Genomic DNA, 25,609 nt, shown 5'->3' with positions numbered 1-25,609 from the left:
TTTATTTATACAAAAACGACCCTTGGTTTCTGAGAGAGAGGAGCTCTGAGCTGATGTCATGTCGCAGCTGGAGGTTATTATTGCTTCACAGTCTCCAATCCGTCCAAAAACTCACCATCAACTGAAAAACAGCGTCATCCACAGAATGCAAACCTAACAGCTCTGCATTAAAACGAACGACATCTCTATTTTTATTCCCCTCATCCTTTCGATGCTTTCTGAAAAGCTGTATTCACTTGTTCCCATGAGACTTTACATGGTTCACATCTGAAATCAGGAGGCAGTAAAGTGTATGTCACTATATATATTTATATAAAATAAAAGAAAACTGTGTCCCCAAAAGTAACAAACCAAAAAAACTTGGAAGAAACCAAAGCGAGGATGAGAGCCGTTTACAAATGGCAGTTGTTTTTATTGGTTTCAGCAGGTTATTTCCCCACCCCCTCAATCTTGAGCTGTTTTACATTTGAAAAAAAAAAAAAAAGTAAACGAAACAGAAACTGAGGTTCCTAAATGACGTTGCGCTCTAAGAAGCTGTTTAAAACACGCATCTGCTCGGGAAAACCAAAAGAAAATGCTGCCCCAACACGTCCCTCACATATACACACACATTATTCCCATCTGTACATCCACACCTCCGCTCCACAGAGCCCTGGACGCCTGGATAAACTCTGCTCCGCTCACAGGGTCCGGATCCAAAGTGCTGCTCGGGGACCGAGGGAAAAAGCAGGTGAAAAGTCTGAGAGGGGGTAAAGGGAGTCGATAGGAACGGGGCTCAGAAACGGAGGTGGGACTTGTGCTTCACCATGTACCTGGACACACAAACACAAACAGAGGAACGCAATGAATCCACAACATCTCCGTAACACTACAGCAGTACGTTTGGCTTATAGCCGCAGTGGCTTTTCCATCCACTAAGTTTTTATGAATTTTAAAAGTGTGCAAAATGCAGACGCCTCAACAACACTTTTGAAATGAAGTGAGGGCAGCGTGTCTCTATCGGCTCGCCTGCTGGATCTCCGCTCTGAACCAGAGACAGCTGCACATTTGGAAACGTCTGAAACACTGAATCCACAGCTGTTCTGAAAAGTGGCTGTGCACTATGCTCAGTAAAAGGACATTTGACAAAAAAAGCTGCCCACACTAGTCCACAGGCCGGGCTGGTTAATGTCACTGACCTGTCAAGCGTCTCCCAGAACTTCAGGAAGATGGGTCGGTCCAGGTGGCGCTTGTGGTGACTCAGTTCCAGAACTGTGACGTCCCACTTCTGCACGTTCGGGTCCATCCGTGCCTCGTCGTATTTCAGGTGGAAAGCTCTGACTGGAAACGTAAAGCATGCGGTAAACATCAGCGCTCACAAAACCAACATTTTCCATTCCACCTTAAAGGCTAAGCACCACTTAATGGACCTCCATGAATATTTCACATTATTTTAGTTACTGACATATATAAGTATGAATTAAAATGAAAATAACTGCTTAATTTGCTTTAAAACTGACAATTCTATTAAATTGACGGAAAAACCCGATCTCGCTACGGAAATTCTTGAACGCAACCGTGACGTCACTGGTGGACAACAGCTGAACAACGCTCCGGTAAAACACTGTTATGACTGACTTATGACAGTATCTAGCTAAATAACCAACATTATTCACGACAATAGCCTAGCAATAAGCTAAACTCAAATTTAGAGGTACCGTTATTCTTGTAAATGTGATCGAAGTCGAACTCAGACTCTATAAACCTCCGTAATACAGCTACGTAGCCGAGTATAATCTGAGCCACCGAGTTTAGCAAGTCAAGCTAACGTTAACTAACACCAGCTAAAACAGGCGAAGTAAGTGTCCTTACCCTGTTTACCTCCATGTTACAGAGGCTCTTGAACACCTTTCGTTGGTGTCCTTACATGCCCGTATTGTTGGAAAAGCACCAGTGAAATGAGCTACAGATAACGGAGTGAGCGGATGGTCCTTTCCAAAGTGCCCGTTTAAATTTGACAAATTTAGTCCATTTTCTGGATATTTTGGGATCTTTGGGCCATTTGTGCACAGATGTCCCACTGTACATTGAATTATTGCAGCCCAAAACAACACACCTTATCGTTATTTTGCATTAAATTAAGTGCAACTTCTAGAGTTGTTGTCCACCATCTACATCACAGGCAAGACGCCTATTAGAGTTTCCGAACCAACGGTCTTTTAAACCTTATTTGACTGCATCAAACTGGAGCAAAAATACCTAATCTTACCTACTGTCCCTCCCTATTACATGTCAGTGATTTTGAAGCTGCAATTTAAATATAAAAATATTACCAAGGGTTGCTTTAAATGTAAATGATGCAGCAGTTCAATTTTCATTCTCTCAGGCGTTGGAAACCACTTTGTTACTTGTGGGTGTGTTTTTGTTGCAGCACCTTTCATGCAAACACTTCTAGGAAAAAACAAAAAAAAAGAACTACTCACTTTTTGCAAAAATATCCACGGGGGATCCGTCAGGCAGCAGCCACGGCCAGCCCTTGAACTGCCAGGCAGGACCCTGGACGAAGACGGCCACAACTCGGTCCCTGGAGAAGGAAAAGAAGGGTAAAGATCAGACACGAGACAAAGAAGGAAGCGCGATTTTTGCTTCGCGAGAGTGCTGTTACTAGTCAGAGGATAAACAGTGTGTGTGTCCAAGTCCTAAGGAAGTTGGAGGTGACCAACCACTTCTTTTTAAACTGCTGCTAATGCAACAGTGACCAACTTAACACTCTGAAAAATTGAAATACAAATATGTTTTAAACCGTATTCATGTAATGTATAATTATAATTCAAAATGAAAACTGCTGTGTTTGGAATAAAAAAAAAAATAATTAAAAAATTCTCTTTTTATTCAACAAAAATAACCTAAAAGTGAAGTAGAGTGAAAACAGCGAGTGGTGGGGCTGGACGATATATATGGCCAAAATTTACATCACGGTAATCGTGATTTAACTCCATTGAATGACAACTTCATATCATTGTTATTAAAACAGTTTATATTGCAATATATTGTATTACTGTCCAGCCCTAATTGGGTGCTGCATTGGTTATGAGCACCATCAGGAAAAAGTGCTGCAGAAATGTGATGGATTGGTTCTGTTCTTGGGGATAATTTAGTATTAGGTGTACCAATAAGTTTTATAAATGATGCTAATGCCAGCACTGTTCCTGAGATCCATGATGCAGACTGACATGTTGTAGTGGGGTGTGTGTGTGTGTGTACCAGTCCTGTGGGGCTAGTTTGAGCGGCTGGTCAATGACTCTGTAAGGAACTGTGACACTGATGTTGGACCCTCCGGGCTGAATCTGGTCTTTACGTCTCTGCAGCAGGACCTCATTGTCTCTCTGAATGCCCTGCTTCTTTTTATCGTCCGATGTTACAAACCTGTGAAAATGACACACAGAGTCTGGGACTGAAACACTCTCTAAGTACATTTAACCTCCATTTCACCATCCACAGGTCTGCCAGTCTTTCACCACTAACAAGTGGTAACTACCACACGTTAAGCCCCAGTCTTGCAACACAGCTTGAAGATGTTGTGGGGAAGCTTTCAGAAGTAGTTCAGTGTCTTACAAAAGGACCAGGCTTTTCACTGCCCTCTGGTGGAGATCAGAGTGCTAACAGCTCATGGTTCTTAAATATGAGAACGTGTAATATTAGTACCCAGTTATTATCCATCCAATAATTCTGAGCATAGTTTTAAACAATTAGACAAGTCAACCAGCAGCTGTAAACTCAAGATTAAGGAATGTTTGTGAAGGTATGTTTAAAATATATAACAAATATAACATATAAATAAGAAATTCAAAAGCTTTAAAAATTATTCTGTGAGTTTGAAAACAGAAGTAGCACAAGTTGCTGAGCTTTGTCCAGTCAAACAGAGGCTAGAAAAAAAGGAGAAGTGCACTCATGAGGAACAAAAGGCCAGACTTACTTCAGGTCTTGCAGGAGGTCCTTGGCATTAAGCATGGTGATGAGGGAGGTGGGGGCAGCCGGGATGATGATGATGGGGGTTCTCGAGCCTAGAATCGGAGGAAAATAAAATACAGAAAATAAAGAAAGAGCAGAAGAGGCTTCCAGAGAACCGGACAAAGCCGAGTGAGGGCTTAACCCTCTGGATTTCAGTTTTAAAGATGTTTATTAGTGAACAGCAGGAGGCTGAGGGCCCAGATTTCTTAAGAGTTTCACATCCAAGGAGCCTCCTCTTTTCCCAACGGAGAGATAAAATTCCCCAAAAACAATCTTACTCCTAGAAATATCCTCCTAGAATATATGAAAGCTCATACCCACAGTGGAAAGTCCTTTCTTCTACTGCAGTGTCTAATAAAATATGTAAATAATACACACGCAACAGACCAGGAACTGTTCAAACCAGGAAACAGTACCTTTCTTTTGGTTCGGTGGGGGTCTTGCTTGAGAGACTACAAAGAAAAACAATACAGAATTATAAATATAACATGCAATACTTTATTCTACATTTCTAAAACTACATAACTAGGTTCTTTACACATATGTACATATATACAGTATGTTACAGTAAAAGACTTCAAATTCATCCCAGTTACAGCCACAACAATGAAAATTAATAATTAGAAACATACTCACTGTAAGAATTAGTTTTGAATATATTGAATGTGCTAGACATTTTTTTTTTATAATCACTTTATTGCCCACTGTGTTGCACACAGGAATTTGTTCTCTGCATTTAACGCAATCCGTGCAGTGAAACACACATTTACACACAATAGTGAACACTAGGGGGCAGTGAGCAGGGCCCGGAGCGGTGGGCAGCCCTAGCCGGTGAGCAGTTGGGGATTGGGTGCCCTGCTCAAACGCACTTCAGTCATGACCTGCCGGCTCTGGGGATCCAACCAGCAACCTTCCGGTTACAGTTGCCTTACCACCAGGGCACGAGACACACACACACTTCTTGTAATAGTGACCATATAACAGATAATAGAGCAGCCATGGTCTAAGGCTTAGGGAAGTGCGCTTGGGACCAGAAGGTCACCACTTTGACCTCCTGAACCTTCAGGAACAGCATTGTTTCCTCCCTCGACATCCTGGTACCCTTGAGCGAGACACCCACCCAACCCTCAACCACTCCCTGGGGCTGAGTCTGAACTCTCTATTCTCTCTGGGGTCATTACTGTGTTCAGAGTCTGTGTTTCTGTAACGTGGGGTCTCTGAAGTGATGTGGCGTTTTAGTGACAAACCTGGTCTGGGAACCGGCTGCAGAGCAGGAGTCTGGGCCTTCCTCGCAGACGCTCCTTCCTGAGAGAGAGAGAGATTTTGTAAGTGAGAGAGAGCGTGTTAACTGAAGGCAGTAACACTGAAGAGCACTTCCTGTTTCCGGTTGGCAGAGAGATGAAATGCGACTGTTGTAGAGTACAATAGACCCTCGACAGATTAAAGGTGCAGTCAGGCATTTTTTTGCCACAAAACAAAAGCAAATAAAATTCACAAGAGCCATTAGTTATTATTTTTAATGTTTTATTTCTTTCCTGTGAAAGTCAGGATAAGAGAAATGAACCCACTTTTTTCTGAATGAAACGTTATTCTCCACACTTTGATTCGTCTGCTTTATTAGAGTCAGGGGCTCAGTATTAATGTCTATTTAACATGTACTACACACACAGATTCCTGTGTGGGCCCTAATACCAATAACATAATGGATTTGAGCACAGCCCCCTCCCACGCCACAGTCATGCACCCATTTCCCTCCACTCCTTCTCTCTCCCTCCCTTACTTCCTTTCTCCCTCCCTTCCTCCGCTTCAGACCGTTAGGACCGAGACGAAAGCAAAGGGAGGAAACAGCAAGATACAAAGGAGAACCAGAGAAAATGGAGGGAGAGAAAGCGAGAGAGCAGGAGCGAGAGGGGGAGGGACAGCAGTGAAGGAGCGTGACCGCCTGAGTGCGCGCGAGAGAAAACAGAAAGCGCTGACCATCCTGCCTAGCAACACTCACTCTCTCACACGTCTGGCTTCAGGGAGGAGGACGACTACAGAAAAAAAATGAAGATAAGGGACAAGCTACGTTAACCTCCGTCCTCCTGCCTCGCTTCACAGCAGACCAGACTGGAAGAAGAACGAAGGATGAAAGGAAACGAATAAAAGGAGAACAACAATGTCCTGAGGGTCCTGAAAGGTGATAAAGAAACGATAAACGCAGCAATAAAAACCATGGATCCTCAACCAGACACAAACTGCTACAACATCAAAACCTATGTGACCATCCCCTGGATTCTGACTGATTAAAAGGTACAATCCACGTTTTTTTTATTGTGCTCTTAAATGTGATTCAGAGCAATGATGCATGTATAATCTTAACAAGCAGCTCTGATTAGCTTCTATAAATGCATTAACAAGGAATAGTTTTGACCCAGTTTGTGGACGAATGCTTTAACACCAGGTTACCGGTTCATTCATGGTTGTGATGTCACAGATCATAGGCCTGTTTCTGATTGGTGGAACCAAATGGTCTGCAGACAATTCCTGAGCTGTGAGCTGTTATCGGGTCATACATTTTGAAAATGTTCAAATGATTTTTCGAGCGGCCCTATTCTTAATATGGGCACTCTCATGTGGGCGACCCTCTTTGCACATCGTAAATGGGTTGATACAGGGACTACAAAGCAGTTTAATGCTTCGACTCACGTGAGCAGCGCTTCTGAAATGTGTGAAAGACCACATTCATGTTTAATCTGTGATGCTTTCTAAAGATGAAAAGGACAGACTGCTACTTTAACGACCTCACCAATGATTAGAAACACTGCGGCTTTTCAAAGAGAGAGAGGACTGTGAGGCTCAGGGATGTGTTACGTCTGCATTTGTTACCTCCTTCTCCCTGAATGCATTCAAAATGGGAGGCTGACAGCACATTCTTCACAAACACAGCTGTCAGACGGTTTTAGTTTTCATTATTACAACTCCACCCAGAGACTCAGGAAACGAGGCGAGAACCTGAAAGAAGACAACACCTCTGCGAGCGAGGGCTTCATTTTGAAGACGACAAAATGCTCAGCCGGGTTTAATAAGATGTGTGTGTTTGTGTGTGTAGTATTAAGAAGTACAGCTGCGACTGACATGAAAAAGGAAGTTACAGAAATGGAATAAACATCCAGAACACAAGCAAGAGTTGAATGTATCCCTCTCCACTTTGAGCCAGAACGGCGTGGCTCTTGAGGAATGACTCACGCCAAGAGAAAGCAGGCCACACACTGATGATAATCTTGGAGCATACACACAGCACCCAGCTACAAAGGGGATCTCCAGCAAGGACACACGGCCGTTTGTAAGTACCCCCCCCCCTCCCCAAAGTTAAGACCAACATCTAGGAGCACTGACCTTGATCAAACTCCTCAGCGCTGCCTTAACACGCTTCAGATTAAAGACAGTGTACAGTACAGTGTACAGTGTAGTCTTAGACACCTAAGATTATTATTTTCAATCATTTTAAATAAACTAAGTGTAGCCCTTGAGGAGAGATATGGAAAAGGTTTAACCAACACACAGGTACACACACACACACACTGGAATAATGGTTTATTCTAATACTAGGGTTCTTTTTTTGTTTTGAGCAAATAAACTCCTACTTCTCAAATAAATAAGTAAAGCAGGAAAATACCCTGGAGGGAGCGCACACACACACACACACACACTTAGGGAGCACCTGGAGGAAACCCATGCGATCACTGGGAGAACACACCTAAAACTTTAACAGCACCCCGGTTAGGACCTTCCAGACTCTTCCACTCTTCTTTGTTTCATGTGCAAATCCACAAAAATGAAGGGTGAAGTTTGTGCACAGAGACTGATAAGGAGTAAAAACGTCCTCATACGCTGCAGATAACTGAGAACCCCAGGGTCCTAGAGGCGTGTCCTCAGCCCCTACATTAGGAACCCACAGCACCACTCTTCAATTCCTGGGTTGGTTCCATGGTAGTTAAACCATGCGGAGAAAATGAGAAACAAGCTTGGGGACATTTCTCTGATTGAAGAGAATTTTAGAAGAGACCCCCTGCCACACCTCATGGAAAACAGAGCTCGTTTCTGACGCAGAAAATCTAGTGTGTGTGTGAAACCCAGAAAGAACCCCCTAATTGCTACCACTTTCAAATAAATCTATAAAGGTTTATAAATGGCTTAGAGATTTAATATACATTTATTAATTAGGTTGTAAGCTCCTTAAAAGTCATTAATAATCACTTGTAACATAGAATTAAAGGGCAACCGTGACCTCTTTTATTGTTGAGCACTGAAAGCGTCAGAAGTTGAAGTAAAAACGTGGAGGTGCAGAATAAGCTCAGACCTGAGGATGATGAGGAAACACCACATTATCATCGCTGTATAAACAGACAACTCTGTTGGTGGTTGATTGATTAAACCTGGTGTTTAAATAGTTAAACTTATTAAAAAATGTGTGATAAAGCTGACTGACGTAATGTCGACAGACGGGGGAAGCAGAGCTGGACGATATGGCCAAGATTTGTATAACGATACATTTTTAATTAGTAATATAATTTCGGTCGATACGATATAATTCCAATATCAATATGAACGATAAAAAAAAAAAACATCAAACAACAACCTCTCGGCTTTGTCAGTATTAATATTTTAAAACTAACTTTAAAATTGACCGTCACTCAATGACAGATGCTGTAAATAATGTGTACAGAAATATGAAAATGTGTTTAAAAATCATATTGTTATTAAAACGTATTGCAATGTATATTGATATTGAATTATTGTTCAGCTCTAAGGGCAAGACAATGTGAGGTCAGTATCACTGCTAAAACTGAGAAAAATGAGAATGGAGAAGAAAGAGAACCGAGCGAATATGGCTAAAAACCAGAGTTTCTCGATCCTCACTGCTGTGTGCTCAGGGTCGGGGTGAAAAGTGAGCGGCTCATTATCATTTAAAGGAACAGGTGCTGAAAGCGAGCGTTCTGAACAGGGCTGTTTAGACAGGGGGAGAACACTGCTGTGGGGCTCGTGGGGATTTGACCAAAGCAGGTCACAGAGGTTTAATTAAGAAACAGAACTGTGTTCCACTGTGAGGAAGAAGAGGAAATGTAAATAGGAGGAAAATCCACTGATGCTTTTAAAGTAACTCCTTGAAAAACAGGATATATTCAAACTGTTATGGTTAAGGGTGCCAATATTTGTTTACATTTGTTGGCTTATAATAAGATGACTTGCATCTTAAATTAGTGGAAAGGTTTATAACTGCAGCCTGTGTGCTTCCTCTGTAAAAGCAACTGCTTCTTCTTCTTCTACAGATTTGGAAGTAAGTGCTGGGTGTTCCTTCACTCAGACGATTCCAAGCGACAGAACCATGCAGTGGAAGAGGAGGCACTGCTGTACAAACATGGCTGGAATTCTGTTTTTGCTCTCGTTTGTGGGGGTGTGCCTCATCCTCGGTCAACACAGTTTTCTGGCAGGAAAGAAGAGCCAGGAGAACGATGTACATCCAAGGTTTTCCAAGCTGGAGGTGAACCACAGCATGGCTAAGCAGAACACCTGGAGAGAGGAAACGCTGCCCACTGCGCAGCCCAAGTCCGAGGCAAACCACAGCTCTTCTGCTGAGGACGGCTTGAAGATCTTTCTGGGATCTAATGGCAGTTTGAGTGAAGAGTTCAGGGACAAGGCAGAACCGTACAACTACATCATCAACGAGGAGGAAAAGTGCCTGGAACAGTACCCTTTCTTGGTGCTTTTGATTGCCGTCCAGCCCCATCACGCTGAAGCCAGGAACGCCATCAGGCAGACTTGGGGGAATGAGAGCGTAGCCGCAGGATTGGGATTTGTCCGTCTTTTCATTCTGGGTGTAAAAGGAGGAGAGCAAAGACCTGACAGTCCACTACAGCGCTCATTACAAGCCGAGTCTCAAATGTACCATGACATAATTCAGCAAGAGTACACAGACTCTTACTACAACCTCACCATCAAGACGTTGATGGGGATGCATTGGGTCTCCAAGTACTGCTCTGGCGCCAGCTACGTCATGAAGACGGACAGTGACATGTTTGTCAACACGGAGTACCTCATCCAAAAACTGCTCGATCCCAATGTGCCGCCAAGGAAGAAGTATTTCACAGGGTACCTCATGAGAGGGTACTCTCCGAACCGAAACAAACACAGCAAGTGGTACATGTCACCAGAGCTGTACCCCAGCAACCGATACCCAACCTTCTGCTCTGGGACCGGCTACGTCTTCTCCGGGGACATGGCGCGGCTGATCTACAAGGCATCTCTCAGCATACGACGATTACATCTAGAAGACGTGTACGTTGGACTCTGCCTGGCAAAGCTGAGGATAGAACCAGTGCCGCCTCCGAACGAGTTCCTGTTTAACCACTGGCGGGTGTCGTACTCCAGCTGCAAATACAGCCACCTGATCACCTCGCACCAGTTCCTCCCCACAGAGCTGATCAGACACTGGCAACACCTTCAGAGCAACAAGCACAGCGCCTGCATCAACCCGCCCAAGGAGAAGGACAAAGTACGACGGCTTCGCCAAAGAAAGCTGCTCTAGAAGTGATTCCTTGGGTGACATGTGATAATGTGAAGTGGAAATTAACTGTGAAATGGGATAGCACACAGACATTCCTCAGAGAGTCTGATAACTGTCGTCCTGAAGAAAACCTTATTTCACTGACCAAAAATTCCCAAGGTAAAAACATCCCTGATATCTGAGATGGAGGTAGGTCTGGAGTAGTCAAACTGATATATCAAGGAGTTGATAATATCGGCCAATATTTTTATATTAGTGATTATATTGATATCGCGGGAAGTGAAATGAAAATTACTGATTATTTTTACAAAATACAGATCTGTGAATGTGGAACTAAAGTGAAACAGACTAAAAGGACACTACCATGTTTGTGAGACAGAAAACATGATAGTAAAACACTACTGATCATTAGGAAAAGTGCAGAATACTTCCAAATTTGTTGAAAGCTAAAGTTTATAACAATAAGAACATGTTTTAAAGCTCATATCATGAGTGACAATGTTTATATTGTTTATTATTTTTCCTCAGAGTCTGATTAACCCAACAAGTCCAGCATCCAGAAAAAGATCAGAACTAAGACTGTTAGACATGTTTATGGATAGATTTCTTCGTAGATTTCCTGAACACACTGTACGTAAACCAGTTTTGGGATTTAAATCATAGGAAAGTGTATTTTAAGATTATGAAACTGCATGTTACTGACCTCAATATGGTCCAAATCAACCAGCACACACCAACAGAGGAAGTGGATAATAAGCATGTGCAGGGCAATGTAAACATATGTTTGTTTTATTTCACCAAATATCAACTTTGAACAGGTTCAGACTGATCCCAAAAATTAAAGCAGAGTTACGTTTGTCTGTGATCACCGACAAAGCAGCAAACCCGTGTTCAATCAAAAACCATATCAGCTGATATTATCAGTTTCTTTCCCACCTTTAAAGTCAGTTCTACTCATCTGCCAAAGCATTCACACACAGTGCTCTGTGAGTCACTCATCCACCAGCTGCAAGAACTGTGATTCCATGACTTTCTCAGATGTTTTCTCTTATATTCTGCAAAACTCTCATAAGCCATTTTTTTTCTAAAGCTGCTATACCACCATCTACATGATGTAAAATGTGCCATACAAATAAACACCAACTGTGAACTGCACCAGTAACAAACTCAATGGCATTCTTTTTCTGAGGTGTGTGCATTTTCTACACTGTGAATTTAAAATGGGAGGCATGTGGGCTCCAAGAGTGCTCACATATGAATAAAAAAAATAAATAAATACATAAAAATAAATAAAAAAATAACCACAGGTTAACGGTTTGAGTCGTCTGATTGATCCTGAGAGTGGAAAATTAACGTATAAATGTATTAACCCCAACCCCAACTTTTTAAAGCATAAAAAAGTCTAACCCCATATTACAGAAAGAGAACAGTCATTGTCTCCATGTTATGAAACAATACTGCCACCTAGTGGTTTAGTGGATTTACCAGACATTCTGTACAACACGTTTTAAAGGTGGCCCACTCAGCAGAAACTGCACTAGTAATAACCACGTTCGTTTCTACCATATTGATGCCTTCTGGAGATAAAAACGACTGACTGCACCTTTAAATGATGACATAGATGATGATAAACATTTATACTGACAACGCTGAGTAATTTTTCACGTTAATGAGTGATGTTTACTAGATATTAATGATGTACTGCTCCTTTAAAGCAGAAGATCAATAGTTACGTTCCCAAAACTCTCCCAGAAAAACAAAATGATGCAAATAACCTCCTGGATCTTACCGTCACAGATTTCAGAGTCATGCCGTGGTAGGTTCCCATCGTGTCGATTTTGAATCCCTCGGTTTCTGTGGATCAGAGAGAAACTGTGGTGAGGTTTTCAGTTTGTTGGCCTTCTGTTAAGTATTATGTAGTAAAAACGGTTTGAGGCTTTACAAGTAGAATAAATAAGTTCATTAACTGCTAGTGCAGTTACAAAAGGGCAAACTGCCACATGACTGTGTTCAAACCCTCCAGCGCTAGAGAGAAAAACAGGAAAATACATGTTTGAGACTCTTCTATACCTCGTTAAATTGTTTTTATTGGGTAATGGCCTGTAACATTGTTACAGCCCAAAAACAACCGGCGAATATCAGAAAACAGTTTTGTTTAGGTACACAGTGTTACTGCACCTTTAAATATGGTACAACAGTGTTTCTAAAGTGTTTAAAGTAATAAAAAGAATAATCTCCCACTTCTCTATAAGAGAACACAGTTCATGTGAACAAGCGCCCCCTTAGGACAAACAACACTTAAAAATAAGAGGCATAAGATACATTTATGTTTGTTAAAGAAATGTGCCTGAGGGGGCACTGCTCTCATAATGAAGAGAAAATCAGATAAAGATCAGGTCTCACCCTCTTTCCCTTTGAATCGCTCCTGATCGTATCTGTTGTAGGCAGCGGGCACCGGCTGTTTATTTCTGATCGACAGATCCTTTAGGAAAATAAACAGTGAAGTTCAGAAGACTGAAAAACTTGTCACACAAACATCACAGTTTAACACTGCCAAGGCCAGGCAAATTATAACCCTCTACAACTTACTTGGATTTCCCACATTGAAAAAATGAAAACATTATACGGTGCCTGTTGGAAAAAGATGCAGTGCATGTTTTCATGTTTAATATTTTGTAATATCTTGTTTGAAACCAATAAGCTCCCGGCGATAGGGACAATAGAGTGAATCCCATTTCACTCCCGGTCCCCAATCCCTAAGCCCTCACCCTCTGTGTTGAGTAGCGGTGGGGGGCTCAGTACTTGTTGGGAAAGGGGTGGGGTGAAGTGTGAGAGCAACATGGCTCTTCAAACAGATTTCTCAGAGTCAGGCTCCAAATGGAGGACTGTGACGCCTTGTGAATCAGCGCCCAAAGACACCCACAGATGTCAGTATTTCCTCCTTTAAATTCTATGAGACTTGTGTCCACCCCTTAAAAGAATTGAGTTCACGCATTAGAACACTGCTGTGAGGATTTGATGGCACACACACACACACACCGTTTGAGTTGGGTTCTGTGCTGGTCTCTGTTCTGGGGCACGTCCTTCTTCTCTGGCCTTAACTGACTGTAGGATGGCGAAAATGCTCTTGGAAAAGTTCTGCAAGATCAAAACATAAAAGGTTTCAAAAACAGGACAGTACTCAGTGGTGGTGTATGACAAGGCAGATGAATGAGAATCTTAATGCATGTCAATAGGAAATTGTAGTTCTGTATGAATTACAATGTTTTAAATAGATTCAAAACTTGTGTGTCAGAGTTGGGGGCTTTTCTGCCACTGCAGAAAAGTTTGGGAAACACTGGGTGGAAGTAGTAGCCCATGCAGGCTCTATCCAATGCTGTCACCTGGAGGACAGGGAGGAAACTGCAACTGCAAAGAACACTTCTTCTGGTTCCTCTTCTCTACAAGAACACTGTTCCTTTTCTGTATCCTCTCCTTCTTTCCCTCTGACACTCCCAGTGCCCTCTAGTGTCTTATATCTGGTACTGCACGTCTGTTTATTTTCTGTTTCTCTTTTCTATGTACCAGCTTGGTCAGCTCTATCCAGCCATACTAATTTGATGATATGCTGGATGCATTCTTTACAATCCAGGATTTATGAGCTATCTAAATTAAGCCCAGAGTTGAGGAGAGTGCTTTTCCTACTGGACACATTAGACCTGAGACTTCAGTTAAAGTTATCCAGCTAAACTAGAACTGGAACAGCCCAACCCCAGGAGCGCCTGACCTTGCCGCTGCTCTGCAGGATGGTGGTTCTCGTTCTCCACACTCGTTCTCTGCTGACGATGTCCCTCGTCACGTCCACCTCTGCGTCCACAAAGCTCCTCTGTTTCAGGGTGATGTCGTCGTCCAGGTCTGTCTTGATGGTGGAGCGCTTCTTGGCCATGATCTTGGCTTTGATGGCAGCGATTTTCTCCACGGACATGGCCTCGGACAGAGACCTGAGGACAAGGGAGACATTAGAAGCCAACTGTCTGTAGTTTAACAGACATTACAAATTGACCCAAGACGCAGAGTCTAAGCTAGAGCTACGGTAAGTGAGCAAGAACAGCAGGGTTGATCAAACCTGAGAGAGTGCCCTTTTCCACCAAACCCTGGTTCTAAAACCGGTTCTGGTCAGGATTCTTAGAACCTTGGTGCTTGAACCTACCCAATAACAACCAAGGATACATCATCAGCAGGGGGCGCTGTGGAGGCTGGGTCCTAAATTCAGTGCCAGAGCCAGAGATAGAGGGATAGAGTCAGGACAGAGCCATGGTTAATCCACTGTTTACAGCATGGTCAGATCAGAGTGAGATATGATACATATGTGGGAAAGATGCAGAGTTCTCAGTTGCCTTGAAGAGCTTGTGAACAGTGGAGAAAAGCACTGAGCCCCAGAAACACTCTGTAAATGATCCATCCATCGCCACTGCACCGTAACACTTTGAGGCTCTGAGCACTTTCTGGAGCTTCTATATCTCCATTCGCCAACAGGTGCTGTCACAGGGCACACTGATGAACCAACAGTTCTTTGGTTTCATTTGGGAACAAATTTTTGTTGGTGGAAACACACAGAATGGTTCGAATTAGGTTCACAAATGGGAACAGAACCCGTTCCACGTTGGTGGAAAAGAGCTACGAGATATCTGAAACAGGGTTAGAGTGGAAGAGAAAAAACAATGAAGGAATCTATTCATCTATCCATACCGGATCTGGTCTGTTTGCACAATGCCTTCCTTATGGCCTTCCAGACGAGCGGCCAGACGCTCCTTGTCCAGACGCACTCGCTCTTCATCCTTAAACACAGATATTCACACAATCAGTTCCTTATTTAAATATATAATAAACAGATGGTCCATGTTTTTAATTCCACACTCTGAACACAATCCTTAGTAAACATTTGGCAGTGATTAAATAAATAAAAACAGATTCTGATCTTCACCTCAACCCGTGGCTTTTTGGCTTCCGAAGAGGCTTCATCTGCAGCTCGTTTGACTGTTTTAAAACAAATAAAACATTTATACACAACACACAATTCACTTTAATACAATAAAAAGGCTCAGTGTAACCCCACCCTGCAGGAGGCTGGAATTTACCACATAACGGTTGTGTTTAAGTCACGATGTGAAACAAATGTATACTTCTGTAAAAATGGTGATGAAATAAAATGAAACTTTCAGCAGATGTAAGCCTTAACAGGTAGTAGTCACCATACACGACTCCACCGCCAAGGAACAGTTAGAGTGGACTATTGTTGCCAAACAAGCAGATAAATCCAGGAGGAAATTGTGCTTTGTTATAATGCTATTCTGGGAGGCTTTGAAGGCTTCATCGCTGAGAAGAGATGGGAACATCTGGATAAAAACCTAATTAACAACATATTCCTTGGACTTACCTTGTGTTGGCCTCTGAAGCCCAATCTCAATGGGCGCACTTCTGTCGATACTCGTGGATGATGCTGAGGAACAAAGAAAACATCACATTTTAAATTAGAAATTAAGTCAGAACTACACCCCCTAGCTTCAGTTCACTCTTCTCTGAAGTGGGAGGGGGATGTTCTGGATGGAGGTAGGGCTCTGCTGCATTGTTTCACTACCATAATGACAGAGAAACCTCCACACGGCCAGGAGACCAAAGCAGTGCGAAAACAGCATGAGGTGAGCTTCATCAGGGGGCAGGGACAAGAGATGGAAGGGTGGTTCACTAATTTGCATACTGTGATTCGTCAATGCACCCCGATATGGGGACACAACATTTGCCCCTATATAAAGGTTGAACCTGAGGGGGCACTGCTGAACACTGTACTTACTTTCACAAATACAATTTCAACACTAGTGTTTTGATAAGTACAAGTAACACAATTCAGCTGTTAATGAAAATAAGGGTCTTGTCCTCATCTAATGTACTTACGGTTTTCTCCATTGAGGTACGACAATAGGTCCTTTCTGTCAGGCCTTCGGACCACAGGAATATTCTCTGTCTACAACGAGAAAAACCAGAGGGTTGGATTTTCCACTCTTCAAGCAGGACTGGTTATGTGAAATAATGTTATTTCAAGGTCATATTTATTAGGAATGCTCCTATATACTTTATTCACCTTAAAGAGATGAATTAATTTCTTTATTCGATAAGAAAAATAACTACATTTATTTGACGGTGGAGAAAAAGAAACCATGCAACACTCACTGGTTCAGTTATAGTGTGTTTATCATTTTCTGAAAGAATGTCTGGTTAATGTAAAAGCTATCTACTGATTTCATCTTCTTAGGAACATCCACTACAGGATGTTTCATTAATCACAGGAGATTTTAAGATTCTGCACTGCACTGATGCAGCGAGGTTAATGTCACACCATTGTGGAGGACAGAAATGACTCAAGTAAAAATACATAAGCCTAAATGCCCAAATAACTAAATACATATGTTCGTTTTGGTCCTAAAAATGCATAATTTAATGTATCCTTTGAGTTTGTTTTTACATTTATTTAATCCTGTGTTTCCACCTTTCTACAGTGAGTGATGTATTTCAGTATATGCTACACATAAGTGCATAAAACAGACGCAAACACGGTCCTAATGAGCCAAAGAAATGTAGGGTCAGACACTTTAGATTTTAAAATATTAAACTCCTTTTACTGTAAGTTCCAAGTGTCCACTTACCGCGGCTCTCCGCACGTAGGATGGATGAGGAAGATGGACATTGTTGAGGAGGAAGAGAATGGAGTCGAGCGTGTAGTACTCCTTAGGCTGGCCTTCTTTCCCTGTCCTGTGATGGGGGTTAAACAAAAACAAAGACGGATGTTATTTCGCAGATAAACAAAAGCTTTTACTCATGTAAACCCTTTCAGTTCATCCTGAAGCTCATCTCTATATTTTTATGCAAGTCGATGTTACACTTTCCACTGCTCCCACAAGGGGTTGCTGTAATGGACCACTGTCTGAACAGAAGACTTGGCACAGAGTTTGAAACTGGCACCAGGAGGTTACACTCATGGGGAGGAGGCTCAAACCCAGGCTCTCAGGGCCCCACAACAGTGGTTAGGTTTGGTAGTTTGTAGAGATGGAAAGATCGATCGTTATGTATCGTATCGGCCGATTTTTAATCAAAATATGAGATCGGCAATCGGCCGATATTTCTCAAATTTAGCCAACCCTGAGCTAGCGTTTCATCCAGGAGGAGTCCCTCAGTCAAGTCCCTGCAATTCCGATCTGAACTGTTAGAAAACATGTCGTCAGTCAGGCAGTTTTTTACCTTATGTGACACAGACTCATCCAGGGCGTTTTGTAAAATTTGTAAAACCAACGTGTCTCATGGGGGAACCAAAACAAAGTAATTTAACACTACTAATCTGATACAGCACTTAAGAGTACACCACGCGGCTGAATACAGCAAGTATCAGAAAACAGCAGATCTAGCACGGGCAGCTAGCGCAAAACAAATAACTCAGAAAACCATGCAGACCACATTTGACCGGTACGAAAAGTACAGCAGCAACCGCCAAAAGGCTAAAAGAACCACAGCCAAAGTGATGGAATTATAGGCTATGCCATTCCTAGTAGGAAATACTTTTCAGATGTTGCTCTTCCCGAGCTGTATCAAGCGGTTTACAGACACATAGACCATCGTCTGCAAAATAACATTACATCACTGAGCTTTACAAGTGATATATGAAGTTCCGACATCAGCCCAACCTCCATGTTAAGTCAAATAGCTCAGTTGATTCATCCAGACTTTGAGCTACATTGCGCCGTTCTGCATCAACTAGAGTTTACAGGCTCTCACACGGCTAGTGCTCTGATGACAGAGTTCAACAGCATGTTTAAGTTGTGGTCAATTCCAAAGAGTAAAATACATGTAATCTTGAGAGACAATGCACGAAACATCACAAAAGCACTGCAAGATCTCTAAGATACTGCAAGTTTGCCGTCGATGGCACATTCAATACAGCTAGTAGTGAATGAAGGGAAGTAGCATCAATAATATTGTGGCAACTGGAAGACAGATTGTTGGCAATTTCAAACACTCACCTCTGGCTTATTCACGCCTTCAGAGCATCCAAACTCAGCTGACCCAATCTGTAAAGAGACTTCAACAGGATGTTCCGACAAGATGGAACAGCACCTTTTACATGTCAGAGTCTACTGGAACAAAAACGTTTGTTGGGTGCTTACGGAGTCGAATATGATCTGCCGGCCGCTTTCACTGCCAATCAGTGGGGGCTAGTTGAAAACATGTAGTTGCTCTCAGCATTTGAGGAGCTAACTAAAGAAATCAGCGCCTCCAACGCTACCGCTGCTGACGTAATACCCTCCATCAGAGCCTTTAAATGTTTTCTCCAGAAATGTTCTGAAAAGGATCATGGTGTCAAAACATCAAAAGCTACCCTTTTGGAAGCAACCGAGCAGTGGTTCAGCACCATTGAGACAGATCGCATCCCACCGACCACATCGCTGCTATAGTGCGCGAGCACTAGCGTATTGGAAAAGCAATAAGGCTAGTTTTCCCGCTCTTGCCGAAGTCGCTCAAGCCTATCTTGTTGCGCCTTGCACAAGTGTGGATAGTGAAAGATTGTTTAGCGTGGCTTCAAAAATACTGACTGAAAAGAGGAACAGACTGTCATCCCAGAAAGCTGAGACGTTACTCTTTGTGAAAAGAAATATGCCTTTAAAATTCAACATTAAGAACCAGTAGTTCGGCAGATGGGCCTCTTCCCTGGTTGTTTAATTTCAAACGTTTTTATACCTGCTGTTTTATTTAATCTATAATTCATCCAAGACCTAACTGCACAATTTCAGTGACGCTATGCAGACATTTTTTAAAATTTATTGTATAACAATAATTCAATATCTACATTTAATGGTTGCAGTTTTTTGTATTTCTAATAACCCAGGTTCTGAGTTTAATACCTGCAATTTTGACTGCATTTATGTAATATACGTTTTTTTCATGATAAAATAATTAATGGTCTAAATATAATGATTGCAGTATTTTAACTGTATTTTTTGGTGTACTCTTAAAACAATTAGAGTTCGTTTTAAAACAACTGTAAAAAGAAATATAAATCAAAATTAACGGTTGCAGTTGTTCATTTAAAATAACCCAGAGTCTAATGACTGCAGTTTTGACTGCATTTAATTACATTTTGTTTTTTAATTAATGAATGGTCTAAAGGCAAAATAATTTTTATGCGTATTTATTGCTAATTTTCTATATTATGCTGTTTCACATGAGTTCTTTAAAATGATAATAAACCATTTTAGACCAAGTTTTGTGTCTTGCGTGCTAAAAATTGCATGTTGTCCTGCCATGGCATATAGCCCCGCCCTCGATCGGTATCGGCTATCGGCCGATTGTGCTGAAATGTGATCAGGGATCGGAATCGGCCTCAGAAACGTTGATCGTTCCATCTCTAGTAGTTTGTATTTATCGCCATATCTGCCCATACGGCCACATTCATGGCAAGAGATATAATTGATTTACAGTGAGGCAACTGTAAGGCAGAGACAAAACCCATCACACCAAATTATAATGCAAGTTCATGTAATAATAATTTCATGGCATGTCAAGAGCAGGCCAAAATATTAAGGGAGGCTTTTATTTTCAAATCGGGTCCACAATTTCAGACAAAACTGAAGGTTTTGTTCTGACGGCGACGATACAGACAGAAGCAAATTTTCTGTGCACCTCATTAATGCATTTCCCTACTTCGACCCATCAAAACTTGAGTCCTGCTGCTACAACTCTAAAACTGTAGCACTCTCGTTCAAATACAGCTTATTTATGAGATATAAGAAATCTCACTGACAGCTCTCTCTGCCCGCGGGATAACAGTATAACTTAATTTATAACCACTGAGTCTGAAGCACATTTATATAAAAATATCACCAATGTTATAAATAGCAGCGATATCAATAACATCAGCACTGGAGAGCACCCAGTTTAAACTACAAGGGGAAAAAAAAAAAAACAATCAATGAGCAGCAAACTGACAAAGGCAACAGCAAAGCGGGCAGATATGGTTTCCCTTGAAACATGGTGAGGCTTGAGAGCAAGTGGTAGGTTAAAGACTTCTTGGATTTACTTTAAAAAGACATGACTTTCTTAAATCTAATGCGCAAAAAACAAACAAACAAACAAAACTTATTAACGTCACAAGCACAGGCTCCATAAGAAGGTCCACCTCGAGGGCTGGTTACCTGAGGGGCATATCTCAGTGTGGATACAGTGCTGAGAGTTAGTGAAAGAGGGAGATATCACTGATGGAGCGACGTAAGGCGAAATGAGCAAAAGTATTTAATGCTTTTGTGACACACCTAATTCCATAACGTAGAAACCATTCCCACCATCACGTTCGGTTCCAGTTCTGTTTGGAAACCACATCTCCATGAACTCGCTCACAATCATGAGAAGAATCTGCTCTGGGAAATGACACACAGCACAACCCACGGTACAAAGTGTTCTTTACGTATTTCCACCGGAGAGGTCACCAATTCCACAAACTAAACTTCAATCTCAGCTTTAAAATAAAGACGACAAAGTGATGTAAAATCAGCAGCTGCTTGTGGTGCCATATATTTAACACAACACTCACCGGGATTCAGGGCTCTGAGAACTTTAACAACGTCTCAACAATCTCTCAGAAAAATACACACAGCAGTGTTTTAATGGTAGTGTATGCAAACAACAATGACTATCAACGTCCTGCCCAGAATATACAGCACAAAATCACTACCTTAAGAGCTATTTAACAAGTCACAGGACATTTGTAACCTTTTATACTTCTCAGAAACAACCAAAACAACAAAAATCAAGACACCTCGACTGTTTTCGAGCAGTTCCACAAGTGCACAGTAATGTTCGTGTACGCTCTGTTTAACTTCCCAAAAACATCCACAGCAAGATATGTAACGATTCATAGGAGTTTTAGACAGTTATACATCTCCAACAGAGCCTGCACAAGAAGAAGAACCCAACTGAAGTGCTTTTAATGCCATATTCAGAGTATTTTTAAAGCCAGTGAAGATTAGTTCTGGGAGTAGCCAACATAACAGTTATTAACTGGCTTTAACTTCTTTAAAACCTCCAACGCAAGATGTTAAACTGTTCCCAGGATCTCTGTAAGCTCTTACACATCTCTAAACCCCAGCTGCAGTGAAGTTAAAGCCATATCCGAGTGTTTTTCAGAGCCAGATTGCCTGTAACATTAGCTGTAGCTGAAAGTGCAGTGGGGACTGGGGCTGAAATAGAGGTAGGACCGAGCACTACTTACCCCCAGATAACGTAGTTGGTTTTGACGTTTTTAGGCCATGAAAATTCCCCGAAAATGACCTCGTCTCCTTTAGCGATGATCTCCTTTTTCTGGATGTTGTACTGTCGCAGCACGCTCAGTACGTCCGCCATCTTCGCGCTCCGCACAAGGGCTTTTACTCGGAGACTCCACAACAAGAGCACTGCCGCCGAGCAGAGAGGGGCGGGTCCCAAATCACTACACGATCACTACAGAGTGCGCTAGGGTGGGCTTCAAATACCGGCTCCTACTGCTACTCGTACTACTACTCAGTCAGGCTTTTATTTAGTGTTTTGTGGTATTGATGCTCTTAATTTGTAAATGGTTATCTTAGCTGAACTTTACTGTTTTTTTACCTTTACGAATATGTTTTAAAACGTTTAGTGTAACTATAATTGTAATTAAAAATTCAAACATTCGTATTAAAAATGACAATTGTCGTTTTATTTAAAAAATGTTATTGAAATAATAAATAAATGCAAATAAAATCCTATATAATAATTTATCAAAAAATTAATAGATGAGAAAGCAAATGATTTGTATTTACTGTGAGAGCTGCATAAGTGAAATTCAAAATAAACAGAGTAAAATAAGAGGTACAGTGGGTTTATATACAGTATGTGCAACAACTGTTACATTCACAGCATTTTATTTTAGTTACACTTTATAATTTTATATCTCAAACACTTTGAAGTTTCATTTTCACTTTGTTTTGTGCTAAATAAATAAAGATTGATTAACTGATTGATACCCAAGATCTAGCTGACATTTATAAGTGAGCATATACATAAAAAATTAACGAAATATTCTGAGTTTAATTGCACATTTTGGGTTTAGAACTAAACTATATTTTCCGGCCCTAGAGAGAGCACTAGAGCAGGCTTCAAATAAAGGCTGCTACTCAAAGAGTAACTATCTAATATTTGTCATATTTGTCAATTCATCTCTGGCTGAGTGCACCGTCTGAATCTATAACTTAGCCATAGTTTTGTGACGTATGAAGTGCACTATAAAGGGAATAAGGAGACATTTTAGGAGTGGCCTCAAACCGGATATATTCAGCAAGTGCGTTCAGATTACGGAAAAGGGGCGCTTCCAAAAACCTTCCATGTTCCCTACAGAGTGCACTAAGTCAGACGAAGTTAATAGTCTCTCTCTCTCTCTCTCTCTCTCTCTCTCTCTCTCTCTCTCTCATACACACACACACACACACACACACACAGTCTAATTCTATTCAGCGACATGGGTTTACACTTTCTCTGATAGCACTTTTTGGGTTTAGAATTAAGCCTAGATTTGTGACAGACTGAGGGCACTGTATAGGGATTAGAGAGCTATTTGAGTCTTAGCCCCAATCTGGATGTACTCAGAGGTAGGGGCCAAATCTCACCATTCTCCCCACAAAGTGCACAAGGTCTGTCTCCTAGAAGAAGTAAAGACTCTAAAACACTTGTAATCTGGCATGGGTCTCTACTTAACGTTTCATTAAAGCAACACTAATAATATGTTACCTTAAGTACAGATTCAAAACTGACCTTCATAGCGTCCCTGTCCAATTAAAAACATGTATCCCCCCAAAAAAGGAGCAGGTTTATATTGGTCGATTCATCATTAGATTTACACACAGTGTGAAGGACAGCTGCTGTGTTCAAATGATGTATTAAACTAAACATCCGCACACATGGCAATACAGGCCTTTAATTGGAGAACGGCAATAAAATCTCTTCAAAGTGATGTTCAAAGCAACACTATGTAATATTGTTACTTCAAAATAACACTTACAGAAGCATTGTGATGAGCCACTGGGCTGTAATAGGAAGAATGGAGCCTCTGTCATTGCTACTCTGGGCTCAGCAATGCAGAAACTGCAATATGTAACTTTTGGAGAAGGGTAGGAAACTGAATGAGAACAAGAAAAAGTCACTTTTACTTTTTTATCTAACCCCTTGTGGTAGTGAACACACACACACACACACAAAGGTTATGTCAGCTGTGGATGTTGAGGGAGGGTAAGACATTGAAAAAGCAGGTGAAATGGAGCAAACAAAGTATGCAGAGCAACAGGTGGACTTCATTCTGTAACTGTTGAAGTACAAAGTGCCCCTGTGTGGTCAGAGAAGCTGATCTAATAGAGAGATACAGTAGATACAGGGTGTTACTTTAATGTTGTGGAATGTTGGTTTATGCGTGAAGTGCGACAGCATTAAACACCTCCACAGTGTCACGGCCGAGTAATGAGCAGCGCAGAGCGAGTCTGGCTGAGATGACGTTATCTTTTTGTTTTTCTCTGTGATAAATGGACTGTTGTGTAAGTTATTTTAAGGCACAGCTGGAGTTAGTCAAGGCTTGTACCTACCGCACATTAAGGGTTCTTCTTGGGAATGGACAGGGGTCTTAAAGGCAGCATTCACGGTTTTAATACATTTGAGCTGGAAACTGCTCTAATGTGTTTACGAAGCCCCATTGTCTGTAAATAGGTAAAAAAAAAAAAGTGTCTGGGTCCGGTATGCTAGTCTTTCTCTCTCTCTGCTCACAGCAGAGAAATGCCATCTGGAGGTTTTTAGACAACAGAGAGACTCCAAACGCTGAAAAGCACCAACCGAGATGAGGTTGTTGCTCTATTCCTGCTCCATAGGGGTGGGGTGGGGGGTAACACTGACTCATTTTTGCTGTTACAGTTACATTATTTAAGGAGGAACTGACTCTAAATTTAAGAGAGCGCTAACTGCATGAAAGTAAACAAGTAATTATCTGTAAGTGAATAAACACTTACAGATAATTTACACTTCAGCCACCAACAAACAACAGCTGTTTTTCTCCTCAAACACACCGTTCCACCTTAAAAAAAAAAAAAACAGAGGGAGAACAACAGGTCCCCACATTCATAGACATTGCCTTTAAAGGCTTTTAGTGTTACACAGCGATCTGTAAACTGGAGTTCCAGAAATCACGCCTACTCACACGTGGTGGGGGTAAGCTGGGCCTATCTCAGCATGATGCTAGTCAATATGGTCATTAAATCAGGCCAATACAAGAGAACTGGGCAGTTATTATTCTGCTACAAGCGTGATGAGCTTCAGCAATGTTAGCGATGGAGATTTACTTGTCTTTAAAGAAACATTTTGTAAAGAAACATTTGGGAGGGGTTTTTATGCATTGCCTAGTGCAGTTTCTGCAGTGATGAACCCAGAGTAGCAACAACTACAATATTCTACTACTATATTCTCCCTGATTCAGCTCAGTGGAGCGTCAAAATTATTTTGAAGATATAATTTTAATGTAAAATATTACATATGGTTCCTTTAATTTTGATTGGTCAAACTCACACTTACTGTTATAGCACTCAGAGGCTACACAAGGACTGAGACACAGGTCTGGATCAGAACCAGAATTTCAGGCCCAGTTGTACCACTGGTTGCGTCAAACGGATCTGGATCCGGAAAAAGGGCTCAGCATCAGAGCTTCTGACCTCCTGAACCCAGAGACCTGATACAGCCGAGAGAAAGAAGAGCAGAGGCCCAAAGAGCACTGTAAACACTAATATATCAAGATGAAGAATGTGTGTGTGTGTGTGTGTGAGAGAGAGAGAGAGAGAGAGAGAGAGAGAGAGAACAGAGTGAGGATACGGAGAGAGAGAGAGAGAGAGAGAGAGAGAGAGAGAGAGAGATAACAGAGAGAGAGAGATAGAGAGAGAGTGAGAGAGAGAACAGAGTGAGGATAGAGACTGAGAGAAGACAGGAGGAGGGGAGCGTAAAGAGAGACAG

The 25,609-nt window shown here is 41.7% G+C and overlaps 2 protein-coding genes across 3 annotated transcripts; one reads left to right on the top strand and one right to left on the bottom strand.

Moving 5' to 3' along the window:
- Window positions 1–22: 22 nt before the first annotated feature.
- On the bottom strand, window positions 23–22,079 carry cdc73 (cell division cycle 73, Paf1/RNA polymerase II complex component, homolog (S. cerevisiae)). Its single transcript, XM_066680893.1, has 17 exons — window positions 21,828–22,079; window positions 17,218–17,323; window positions 16,469–16,538; window positions 15,954–16,016; window positions 15,501–15,553; window positions 15,266–15,354; window positions 14,304–14,517; window positions 13,577–13,675; window positions 12,941–13,019; window positions 12,327–12,391; window positions 5,238–5,295; window positions 4,407–4,442; window positions 3,956–4,043; window positions 3,244–3,405; window positions 2,463–2,563; window positions 1,179–1,320; window positions 23–812 (listed from the first exon to the last, which is right to left on the bottom strand). Exons 1-17 carry the CDS (start codon window positions 21,956–21,958, stop codon window positions 776–778), a joined length of 1,593 nt encoding a protein of 530 aa, XP_066536990.1. The 5' UTR covers window positions 21,959–22,079; the 3' UTR covers window positions 23–775.
- Window positions 5,854–11,723, top strand: LOC136707408 (beta-1,3-galactosyltransferase 2). Of its 2 annotated transcripts, XM_066681456.1 has the most exons (3): window positions 5,854–6,282; window positions 7,082–7,315; window positions 9,303–11,723. In XM_066681456.1, the coding sequence occupies exon 3, from the start codon at window positions 9,359–9,361 to the stop codon at window positions 10,556–10,558; it is 1,200 nt and encodes a 399-aa protein (XP_066537553.1). In that variant the 5' UTR covers window positions 5,854–6,282; window positions 7,082–7,315; window positions 9,303–9,358; the 3' UTR covers window positions 10,559–11,723. The 2 variants fall into 2 exon arrangements, with proteins under 2 accessions (XP_066537553.1, XP_066537551.1); XM_066681454.1 differs by lacking the exon at window positions 7,082–7,315.
- Window positions 22,080–25,609: the final 3,530 nt, after the last annotated feature.

The sequence above is a fragment of the Hoplias malabaricus genome, chromosome 9, assembly GCF_029633855.1.
Source record: "Hoplias malabaricus isolate fHopMal1 chromosome 9, fHopMal1.hap1, whole genome shotgun sequence".
NCBI classification, from domain to species: domain Eukaryota; kingdom Metazoa; phylum Chordata; class Actinopteri; order Characiformes; family Erythrinidae; genus Hoplias; species Hoplias malabaricus.
The sequence above is the reverse complement of the archived record's forward strand: the minus strand, read 5'-3'. Positions and strand labels throughout refer to the sequence as shown.